Source organism: Nelusetta ayraudi, unplaced genomic scaffold, assembly GCF_046127955.1.
Source record: "Nelusetta ayraudi isolate G7.1 ecotype Tasmania unplaced genomic scaffold, CSIRO-AGI_Nayr_v1 ptg000042l, whole genome shotgun sequence".
Classification (NCBI taxonomy): Eukaryota; Metazoa; Chordata; class Actinopteri; order Tetraodontiformes; family Monacanthidae; genus Nelusetta; species Nelusetta ayraudi.
In genome coordinates this window covers 19,934,436-19,946,654 of record NW_027466092.1, presented here as the reverse complement: position 1 = coordinate 19,946,654, position 12,219 = coordinate 19,934,436, and the positions used below count along the sequence as shown (strand labels likewise).

Genomic DNA, 12,219 nt, shown 5'->3' with positions numbered 1-12,219 from the left:
TGGCCTTCAAACCCTTCACAAATTAATCTTCATACGTGATGAGCTTTAGTTCTTTAACACGAAGTAGTCGATGCTGAAGTTTGTTGTTTTCGTCACCTTCAGTCGAGCAATCTCAACAATTTCAACATTTTGGCGTAAGATCTTTTGTTTCAATAGTTTATTTACAAAACAGAAAACCATCCAGTTTATGAATTAGCCAATGAGCTTGAGTGAAATCTGACATGAGCAACAAGGACGTAGAGCCAAATGGTTTTGATTTGAAAATAATGCATTTAAAATATTCAATAGAATTGGAGATTGAAGTGATCATAATAAATTGCTGTATTTAGACAAGCACATGGATGAGATGAGTTGAAATTCCCTCAACACTTCCAAATCATTAAAGTAAAAACCGCCCACCTTGGTTCCTGGGAGCCCCGGCAGACCCGGCTCGCCCTGAGGGCCAAGGAACCCTGGCTCCCCCTGGTGGAAATTGGAACGCAATAATAATTAAAGTGATCCATCATGCATCCGGTGGGAAGCTAAGGTGTACCAACACTGCCAGCAGCTGGGAATGAGCCCATGACACACACATACATACACACTAAGGATGCATGGGCGGACGCAGACACACATGCGCCAACTGACACACACTCGGGATCATGCAAACACACACACACACACACATGTCCATGATATGGGCAGCTTGACATCTCTTCTGGAGGGTCCACAGACATTCAGGCCTCGTTAGAAGCTCATCAGTTACAGTGATGTGTTCCCTTAAAGAAAAAAAAAACAAAACAGCCCACCAACGAAGCCACACTGTCCACAGCGAGCTCACCGCCTGGCTCGACTCACGCATCTTCATTCTGTGAAAGCACTATAATTGGGACCTCTTTTGCCCCTCTGTCACCCACCACAAGGAGACAGAGAGTGAATAAAGTGTGAGCCAAGGACGAACCTGCAGAGCACAACTGTTAGGATGCGTCAAGCACTCAGGTCGTTTGAGTTGAGACGGGAGAACATAAAGTATGCAAAGTGAAAGAGCGGGCAAGGAAGCAGGAACAAGCACAGTCCCATCATGCAATTCTGTTGCATCCATGGGCTACGAAGAAGCCAATGATCCTGAAATACAGCCAGGCGGCTGTTTGATGACTGAATGACCTCGACTCAAAACAGCAAAATAAAAAAAAAATAATAATAATAATAATGATGGTAAATTCCGAATCCAGGTTTCGGTTTCTTTTGGGTTCATCTCTTGCGGGAGAGAGAGCTTCACGATGAAGAGTTTGCGCCAATGGCAAAGCGACACATACGAGTAATTGGCCAGCTTGATGAGACGAGCGCGGACAACACTGGAGGACGGGATAAGAGCAGGGTTTTGGGCGGGGGGAGGATGGATGGACAAAAACAGCGAAGCATTTACCTTTATCCCTGGCAGTCCAGGCAGCCCTGGGAGTCCTGGCTCTCCCTACACAGGAAGAGTGTGACATGTTACAGCTAAGTGTGCCGGAGATAGCTAACCGAAGCTGTTCACTCTTTGGCTATCCAGTCCAAAAAAAACAAAAAAAAAAACAAAAGAAAAAAAAAAACCCGAAAAAGTGAGGCATCCTGCCGTGTACCAAGCGCGATTCGACTGTCAGTCACTTGGAGTGAGCAACTTGCACATGCATTCTGAAACCAACTCATGCAGCCTCGGCCTCGGGATTAGTGCTTGTTAAGAAATGCGCAGCTCCTAAATTCTCCATATTTAGAGCTGTTTTCCTCATTTCATTGGTTCGAGCAGGTGTGAAGAACTCTTGTTCCAGGATGGGGTTTTTAGATTAGAGGCCAACCTCACTGTCAGAAGTGCAGACTCTTGTCATGCGCGAGTCGGCGGAACGTCGCCATTGGATTTACAGTGGAAACAAAGGTCAGGTCCATTGTGACGCCTCTTGCAAGACTTCAAGGACAAAAGTTTCCAACTGTGGACAATTTAATGCTCCATTAAATTTGTTGTATTTTTAGTGTGCGAGTGGAAATGATGGGCTGGAACAAGACCGAGCTGTAAATTCCCATCGGGGCCAATGACAGTGTTGTGAATGGGCAAGTGAGAAAAAAACTTTGATTTGAACTTAATCTCTGGATCACTGTGTCTTTAAAGAGAGCCAGCACAAGCTGCGAAAGGAAAGCTGAGGTAAAGCAGTTGGAGGGCGCAGGGGGGAAGAGGGGGAGGGGCACCGGGGCATCCATTCCAGTCTTCTGTTTGTTTAGTGGCAGCCGGGATTAAAAACTCATCAGATGTCGGACTGGTGCAATCTGAGCAGAGGTCCCGAGTCACTCAGGGCTGTCTTAATTGGACGGAAACAACTCCTCCTGCTCTAGCATACTTAGTTTATTAGCATTTCTGACGCCTTGGCTGCCTGCAAGCGCTGGCAAGTAGAAGTGTTTCCAGTCGGTTAACGTAGCATCCAACACGGAACGAATTGGAGGAGTGACGGCTCGACGACGGAGCTGGTGTTCGATTGAGCTCCACATTCACAGTTCATTCTGTGCAGCAGACCCAGACGCATGTTCACACTGGACATGGCGGTGAGTTGTTCACGGGGGCTCCATCCCACTGAAGGTGCACCACCAGCCCTGTTTATGACACGAAATGTCACGCCTGCATCCACAGGACTTGTCTTTACCTTTTGTCCACTTCTTCCAGGTTGTCCAGGTTCACCCTGCAACACAGGATTTTTTTTTCAAAACAAGGCATAATGGTTGTTTTTCATATTTTATCATGCGCTACGGGATTTTGCCATTGTTAGCTGGCTAAGATCTGTTGTGGATGCAGTGTCCTAAATGTTTTTTCTTTGGGTTTGAGATGTTAAAATTGATATTTTTTGTGACCCACATCTCCTTCCTGGATTCTTAATGACCTATAGACAAATAAATGAACTGGTTTAGAAAGTCACACTAGTACATGCAGCCCCACTGTTTGATAACAAGCCCCGCTAAGGTCTGGTTCTTAGGTTAGGTAGGTAGCACCTGAATATAAACCTGTCGTAACACACGTAACAGAATTTCAGTCTTTGCTTCTTACCTTGATGCCCGCTGCAGAAGAGCCGGCGTCTCCCTGAGAAAAAGAAACAAAGTCAGCGAGTGGAAATGCTTGACGGCTATGACAGAGAACAGCAGGAAGAAACAATACAGCACAATCACACAGGCCAATTATTTGCCGAACAATGGATGTAATTTTGCAACAGCTGCCAGAAAAATAATGGGCGAGAAACCAAATAGAGGATTGCCTGATTTCTCCAAGAAGTGTGCTCAGATTGGACGACAAGCGTGGGAGCTGGGAATTGTTTCATTGTTTTCTCACTGTCAGAGTGCAGCAGCAAAACCAGTGGTGACATGAAATTCAGCAAGGACGAAGCCTCATAGACGCGTCCTCCTCAAGCTGGACAACGAGCAAGAGATGGATTTTTTTTTTCCAGCATTGTCATCCAGAGGTGCAAGCCCTGTCCTACGGATTACATTACTTGTGGAGCGTACACCAAAAACATGCATAAAACAAGGGGCCAATAAGTCTAATTATGGGCGGTTGGTGGGGAGAAGGGAGCTGGGGGTCTCGGTCTGGTGTGGTTTCTCTGCACATATGCCTCCACGTTCAGAAGTCAGGGCAGGAAAAGCCTCAGCGTTTTATGGGGCTCATTATATTGCACGGCACACAAGGCGTGTTTAATCGTGGCAGTTTTCTGTTTTCAGCCATGCTCTTCGGCATGCACACATGGACAGCAATGTCTTTTTTTAACATGAAAAAGTATCATTCCTGCGTTTATACAAGATTTTCCATACACATTTTGTCGAAGGTATAAAGATCTGAAAACGCACGCAAGCACACACGCACACACGTTAATGCTGTGACAACAAGTGCAAAACATTCAATAGTTTCTTTGGCATTGCAGATGTGCACCCAAGAAAATTTATAGTGGAAAAGTGGAAGCAAAAGCTTTTTTACTTTGGCGTTTTTTGTGCAAAACAGTTTTGCTGTGTGAAGAACCAGCTCCACTGCAACAATATTTTTGCACATATGTATGAAAATGTTTTCTTGTAGACAGTCCCTTGGCATGGTGGACTAATCGCAATCATTAGGAGCACAGACACCCATGCTGAACAATCAGTTAGCTTGTTTCGCCTACAGCCTAACCACTGTCGCATTATTTCTGGCACGACAAAATGATTACAAGCAACACTAAGCCCCAGGACACAAGTGAGACTTCTCTCGGCTGTAATCGACTTCAAATAAGGCTCTATAATGTGGAAAAAGTGGTGGGAGGTGAGCCGAGGCGTGGCACGGCTCACCAGAAACACTCCAGCCGAACCATTAACCATCGTGGTAGTGATTCTTAACTGCAGGGCCGCACCACTTCATCACTGCTGCCGCCACACATTGGCATTCAAAGATAATATTATGATGATCCAATTACCGAGAAGGGTTTAAATCAAACCATTTCCCAGTTTGCAGCTCAGGGTGGTGGAGATTCATCTGCAAGCAGAGAGCCAGTTGTGGCTCAAGTGACTATTAAAAGTCCACAAAGCTGCTGAAATGTACTGCCCACATTCATTAACAGCCATCAGTGAACACATTATGGTTGGCCTTTGGGGCAGGTGGGCCCTGCCACCTTGTGGGAACGCATCCAGGAGCTCTGACTGGATCTTGGTGTTTCAAAGTGACACCAATTTGCACAACCAACACCTAGATATCTAACGCCATGAAAGTTTCTTCTTCTTTCAAACAAGCTGCACTTAATTCACCAAAGGCACCAAAGCTTAATGGTTTAGAATGAACCTTTTTAGCATTAGTTTCAGTAATGTGTTTTAAATAAGCCATGTGATGCAAGCCACATCAGGAACAGTAAATTAAAATCCAACCATCACTAATGACAGCGATATAGCAGGTAATGAAAAGGAAAGAAAACAACTTTGCGGCCACTCATGTATTTACGCTCCAGAAACTATTTGTTTGAGCAGTCTGACCAATAAATAGTTTGTCAGATCATTGAATTGAATAGAGATGGATTATATGCGTGGATTATCGTAAATAGATGGATAATTATGAGTCATGTAGTCACGACCACCGGAACCGAGAGCAATACACTACAAACACAGGGGGACTCCGGTGTTTCTAGTGACCAGACCAAGACCATGTTGAGACTGAGACCAAGCTAGCTGTAACTAACTACAGTTAGCCTTTAATAATAATAATAATAATAATAATAATAATCATTTTTATTGGTAATACATTATATGCAATTGCTGTTCCTGCTGAAGGGTTTGGGAGTTTGAGGAGGAGAGCAGGTCTGTTAGCTTTCTTCTTGCCATCTTTTCTCTTCAGGTTGAACATTGACATACCAGTTGGCCTACCAGGTCTTTGCAGTCTGTGTAACAGCATTTGACTATTTCATTGTGTAGATAGATAATGTGCGTGAGAGAGGACACTCGGCCTATTCAGAGAAGAAAGACTGAGTGTCAGACGACGAGATGATTTTTACGATTTATTTTTTTTCCCCATTTTGAACATCCACGTCCTCTTACTCTCTCACATGCTTCCAATTGTTAAAACAATCCGCCAGTGAACCCCCTCCTTTCACCCATTTACTGAATGTTTTGCTGCCTCAACCACGTTTCGCCTGCAGTGCGTGCTGCCTGTTGTTAACTTTGGCTCCTCTGGGCATGAGAAACGTCTCGGGCCTTCCTCTCTGACACGAAAACGACTTTGAGAAGCAGCTGATCAGATGCAAAACTCTCGATGACAGGAGTGTGAATATATACACAAGCGCACATATATGTAAACACGAAAGGAAGGTATGCACGCGTGAGAAATGGTTTTATCCGCTCGCAGGAATCACTCGGAGAGCTCAATGCGTCGGACATGTGTTAAAGTCGTCTGCGTGCGCGCTGAGTTACGTCTCAATTTGGAGACACTTACTCCTGCCACATGTGCACTAAAACACTTTTACGCTTCTGGCTGATGAAAAAATCGGCACCGTTTGCAGCTTTTTTACGCACGCTGTCTCCTTTTATTGTGCGGCGCACGGAAACACTGCGGCAGGATGAACGGCAGGTGACGGCCGACAGCACGAGCTCCCATGATGCACTGCCCTTCCCTTTGTCTCGCTGCCAGAACCCTGTTTCGACCCCCACCCTTTTTAAATTTACCACATAAATGTAGATCAGCGTACGAGCTGCAAACTTTTATCACCTTTCCCCCCCCCCTTTTGTTCTGCTTCCTCGCAGAGAAGCTCCTGCATCTGTTTCCAGCAGAAACACCCGCCGGCCATCCCATAAAGGCACAACAGTTATCAAAGCTGCTCCCCGCTGATCAGCGATAAATTGGCTTTGACATTTTGAGTACGCAGGAATATTGTTTTCAATATTCTAACAAAGATTGTTGGCGAAACACAACTTTTCCATCTTTTCTCCCACAAGGGTTGGAAAACTGTGCTCAAGAGACTAGCATTTTTTTTAATTACATCATTTTTAATTTTTCTGTGTACTTCCCCCCCCCCACAAGGTATTTGTGTATATTTATGAATCTATTATGACGATATCGCAAATGTTGCTCCAATCATTGTATTTTAAACAATAGCTGCCACTAGAGGAATAAAAAACAGGAGGGATTTTTTTTAAAGGAAAAAAAGAAGCTCAGGTCTTCTGCACCCTCCAGTCGAGGTTTTCCTGGAAATGGATTCACATTGTTGACAAGCTGTCACCATGACAAATACGCCTGAATGAATGGCTGAGCCATCCAACCAGGGGATATACAGCAAATGTCACCGTAGCATCCTAATGAATTTCCCTCTGAACACAAATGATGCAGGAGACGAGAACCTTCCTGTATGTTCACTCACCTTTTCTCCCAGGTCACCTTTGGTTCCGTCTTCGCCCATATCGCCCTGAGGACGAAAGCAAACACAGACATCTCATTAGAAAAAAATGGCCAACAAATGAAAAAGTTAAATAATTGAGAATTGAATGTGTCATAATTGAAACGGAAATAACTCCTCACAAACGTATCTCACACCTTGGCTGCATGAGCACAACATCATGTTGCAAATGAACCAAACAATTAAGAAAACAGTCAGCACCACGTGCCAACACCATACCACGAGGCCCCGCAAGTCCACTGGCAGCGATGCAGTTCGTGGGGACACGACGCAAAAGTCCTGGACGTGTTTCATGAACATCTGAATGAGTCACATGTTCTTGGAAGAAGCGTGTGCTTCATTATTTGGTGTCCTTCCCCAGAACTCATCAACTGCCAAACTGCAGTCTGCATGCGTGCACGTTGCCTCCGTTCACTGACAGCGTGTCGATCCACCGAAACGTCTCAACGCAACTTTGGATGGGTTTCCAACTGAAGTCCAGCCTGCAGACATTTCTCCGGCGCCACCGCGAGGCTGACGTGAGCAGTTGTGACTGACATGCTGCAGCGATTATGACAACAATCTTACGGCTTCAGAACGCAGAAGACGTTAAGAAACAATGACCTGTGTTTTGGTTCGAGGAGAATGTTGTCGTTCCCGCTGGCTCTCCACTCGGCAGCCAAGGCCAGAAAAAACATATGTGGGAGCACTTCTGGCTCGTCCCGAGTACAAAACCCGCTTGGACTGAACTTCAGTGCTCTCTATAAAGATTATTCTTTCGCTCGTGATAAACCTGCATGAGGTAAATGGAGGCCTTTAGGTTTGTGAGTCACGCAATAAAAAAGCAAGTCCAGCCAATGAGTAAGAGTGAAGCTGTGCCCTCGTGGAGCACGCTGAAATGGAGCCCACTCTAGTGAGCTTAGCATTTGGATGCGTCACCCTTCAGCTTGGTCCACCGTCACGGTGAGATGTTACTGCAGTCAGACTTGCTTTAGAGGGACTCGACACGACAGAAGCGGCAATTGTTTCTTTCACGTGATGTGCAGTTTAGGGTTAGTTCAGCTCAGCGCAGACAAAAGTGACACAACTTCTCTGGTGCCACTTCTGATGAGTCTGCAGTCGGTTCAGGTGGTCTAAGGCCGATAATCTGATTTAATCATCAGTGCTGACCGAGGTCACTGAAGTGATCTCTCATGCGATACCCTGAGCCCAACTGAAGCAAAGAAAAACAATCAGGATCCTCGGGATCGATAGAGAGGGAGATGTCTGAATATTTCTGCACCAAACAACACTGACTCCAGAACACAACCCAGTCCATCACGTTAACGAAAGAGAAAAACAGAACAAGATACAGTTCATCACGAGACGTTAAACCTCAGAGGATCATCGCACTTGGCCGGGTTATCGAGAATATTTAGTGATCTGAAATCTGACTTTACCTTTTCACCTCGCTCTCCCATTTCACCCTGTTGGGAAAGAAAGCAGAGTATTAAAGGCGGAGAAGCTGAGGGGTGTGTGTGGGTGCAGCCACTAGGGTCAGATCGTATCTGGGGTTTCATTCATGCTGGATTATGGAAGGTTTTAAAGGTTTTATGTTAAGGCTGCTTTGTCTCAGGACAGACCCACAAGCATCTGCTTACTCAAGCAGTTTGGAAAAAGAAAAAAAAAAGTTAATGAGTTACAAATAAACTTGTCAATACTGCAATAATGATGCAATTGTTTACACTGAGAAGAAAAAGAAGAAAACTACAAGACAATGAATGAATAGATGCATACAGCATTTATATAGATGTATGTAGATGTGCAGTATGTCATTCAGCAAATATGAATGAAATAAACAACAAATAAAACATGTCACATAATACATCGAAATATAGAAAACACTCATGGAATGGGAAAAGGGGGTTGTGATGTCCAGAATTTAAAGGAGAAGAAAGTCCAACCTTTGATGGCAAATCAAAAAAGAAATGAAGCTCAAAACAAAAACGAACAAAACAAAGTGGCGTGATTTAATAAGAAGTCGTGTGCACCAGACCTTGGCTCCGGGTACACCGTCCAGTCCTGGGATGCCAACATCCCCCTAAGAACACCATAACATGCTGCATTCAGTGTCCTGCAGCCTCAACTGTGTTTCAAGTCAGGAGACTCCTGAAAACCTCCCAAACTTTCTGTTGTTAGAAAACAAAACCCAACACCTTTAAGCAGCACTAGTCTGAAACTGCACGAGCCAAGTACACATCTCTGATGGATGCCAGCTGCCCCCCTCCACCCCGAAGAGAAAAAACAAAACTGTAATGCTTGCATACTGACAACATTGCTGACTCCTTTAGAAGACCAGCAGCTACTTTCCCTCCAGTGGCGACAGCACCAAACATCAGAGTCGGCCGGGCTAAAAATAGATTCCTAAAAAGTCTGTAAAAAAAAAATAAAAAAATGCAAATTTCATTTTTGTGGGCAGCACTGGGATGTACATGGTGTACTCATCCATGTTTCCCACCCCCCTTCATGCCTTGGCAGCGCAGCCACACATTGGCAGTGAAGCTGCTCGTGAACGCTGAGATTCTGCATCGTCTCCACATGTGGGAGTCATCGCGTGATGATTTATCGCCATAGCGACGATGGAGCCTGATGAAGGACTGAAGGGAGTCGGGCTCATCTTGGCTTGATCAGCCCCCCCCCACTCCACCGAACCTCTCACTGGGTATCAGTGTCCGATCGATACATCTGCCAGTTGACCTGCTGGCAGAGCCGCCCTTTAACTTTCTGCACGAGTTGCGGTTACACACGGGGATGGGTTTTTCGTCTGCGAGTGCGCCGCGGCGGCACCGAGACTCCATTTCACGGCTGCTGGCGAAGTGGCAGCCTTTCCGCCGTCCCTCCACTCACTATGGCTTTCGCTCTTCCAAATGAAACTTCTTGTCTCTGGTTCCCATTAGAGACACGTGTGCCTCAACACTCAAGACTAGATTTGAAAGGATGGTACCCCTCTAGTCACTCCTCCAAGTCCCTTTCAATATCCGTGTTGTCCCCAGTGCTGCTCCTCTCCTGGGCTTCTTTTCATTGGGCAACACCTGCCCTGTGTCTCCTTCCCCTTCTCTTTTGGGAGTGAAATGCTGGAGAAATGAGCAGATCGTCTGACACCTTGAAGACAAATTCTGTTTTTGAGAAGCTCAGGGGGATTGGTTTGGGATTCTATGAAAGCTTCTAATGTTTTCTAAAATGAGGTGCAGCGCAAGTCCGGAGAGACTGACGACGGGAGTGTAGGTTTGCTTTCGACAAGCCTTTTGAATGCAAAAAACACTGAATCAGGTCCCCTTGAAAATTACTTTTCCATTTTACTCGATGACAAAAACTCAAATATCCAAGTAGGACACAGAAATCAAAGTCATTAAAACTACAGTGTGAGCAGCAACTAGTTTTTGGTAGCCTTACCTTCTGCCCGCCAGCACCTGGAACACCTGGAAGCCCAAAAGAACCCTGGAAAACAAACAGCAGCCTGTTTTCACCTCATGTTCTTCAGACCCAATCAGTTAGTTATCCCTCAATGTCAGGAGTACAAAGATTTGATGCACCTTGAATGAAAATTGTCTGTGTTCATATAAGGACGCCTGCCTTTGCACAACAAAATTTGTTTTGTTTATGAATGACAGGACTGCAAAAGACCCGGACACATGATCAGTGCCTCAGAATCTCATCAAATGTTGGGTTTAGTTGGGATAGTAAATCTGACAAAGGCAGCAAATACATAGAAAACTACAAAGTACTTGAATTTACCTCAAAAGGAAGTGGGGAAAAAAAGATGGTAGCAAAGATGAGAACGTCTGTACGCAGAAAACTGGAAGGAATAAATAAAGCCTGTGACATTTTGGGGATCTCAAGTTATGGGAGACACAGGTAGAGGGAGGCTCTTGGAGTAAAGGCTTATTCAGCCTGGTTTCAAACTGAGAGGAGATATTTGCTCCCCCCCCCCCCCCCCTTTAAAGGGGGAGATGGGTACTTCCCATATACTGCAGCACATGCATTTCTTTAACTCACTTGAAAGCAGGGAAGGGCTCCGAGTCAGAGGTAAAAACGCACGCTCACTTTAATGAACTCCCACTCTTTTGCCCGGTGGTTTGCTTACATTGGCTCTCAGTGACTCGCTGCTACCATAGAAACATTTATACATGGTAAAAACAATGGCATGCAGATGGGGAATAATGAAAAAAGCTTCTTTTATAATCTGTCAGAAACACTACTTGAAGGAGAACAGAGTGGATCATGTTAGCACAATGTACCGCTCCAGTGTAAACAAGTGTGAGGGATGAACACTTCTGTCTCGTGATTGAACTAAATCAATCATTTAAGTGGTGCAGCAGCAGCAGCAGCAGCAGCAGACAAAGATAACTGAGCAGCCCCCCGGGTTTGGGTGGTGGGATGTGTGTGTGCGCATGGGTCATTAACACACCGTTGTGTCATCGTTGACCCCTCCAAAGCCCCCTCTCATGCCACCGGGAGGCCTTGCCGACACATGACAGGCAGACAGGAAGTGTCTGATTGGGTTACACTGAACAAACACTGGCAGCTACCTGATGGCTGGATACGGCCTACATCTGTTCCCTACATCAGCACCATTGGGGACCCTCGAGCACTTGGCGCCTGGCTCTCTTTTCTGGCTCCATCCATTTTGCCCTTAAACCTCTAAAATATCTATAAACCCCAATAAAAGGCCGACATGTCTTGTTTTTCCATCACAAAGTAAAAAAAACAAACAAAAATTTAGAACAGAGTGGCCTGTCAAAAATACAACTTGGACGGTGATTGGTTATATTATAGGTCCCAATGTTTAAAAAAAATACAATTTGTGATTTGTGTAAGAAAATTAATTTGTGACAGACTGTAGCTCCCGTTGGGTTTTTAAAAATACAACTGCAAGCTTAAAATCTTAAACTTAAATCTTAACAGTCGGGCAGTAAAATAATAATAAAAAAAGACATAAGTAAGTTTGTTTGCAAACATCTTCTGGACTCACCTTCTGTCCCTCAGGTCCTTCAGGTCCCTGCAAAATGCAAGGAGACAAGGGAAGTCAATGCCAAGTAGAAAGAAAAAGCATCGCTGTCATAGCAGAGACAATGTGCAGACTCGCACCCTTCAGGCAGAGATGAATCCCATCTAAACTTCTAGTTTATTCCTCAAGTCGAGAGGGAAATTCAACTCCCTCTCTGTGGCTTTTTCTTATTAAGCTTTTTCACTCCAAGCACAAATCTAATGAGACCATAACTTTTTACAGTTGCATCTTCCACGCGGATCTTGTTTTAGAGACCGTAAAGGCGTATTTTGGCTGTCTGCACGCGGACACGTCGAGGGT

General features: G+C 45.0%; 2 protein-coding genes across 2 annotated transcripts in view; both read right to left on the bottom strand.

Moving 5' to 3' along the window:
- The window catches only part of col25a1 (collagen type XXV alpha 1 chain), a 119,458-nt gene that overhangs the window by 14,393 nt on the left and 92,846 nt on the right, over positions 1–12,219 (bottom strand). The window contains exons 11-19 of the mRNA XM_076035415.1: positions 11,884–11,910; positions 10,305–10,349; positions 8,908–8,952; positions 8,312–8,338; positions 6,858–6,902; positions 3,047–3,079; positions 2,649–2,684; positions 1,406–1,450; positions 400–462 (exon numbers count right to left, since the gene is read on the bottom strand). Of these exons, the coding sequence (XP_075891530.1) occupies positions 400–462; positions 1,406–1,450; positions 2,649–2,684; positions 3,047–3,079; positions 6,858–6,902; positions 8,312–8,338; positions 8,908–8,952; positions 10,305–10,349; positions 11,884–11,910 (366 nt within the window). The remainder of the gene's footprint in view (positions 1–399; positions 463–1,405; positions 1,451–2,648; positions 2,685–3,046; positions 3,080–6,857; positions 6,903–8,311; positions 8,339–8,907; positions 8,953–10,304; positions 10,350–11,883; positions 11,911–12,219) is intronic.
- The window catches only part of etnppl (ethanolamine-phosphate phospho-lyase), a 106,046-nt gene that overhangs the window by 28,156 nt on the left and 65,671 nt on the right, over positions 1–12,219 (bottom strand). The window lies entirely within an intron of this gene.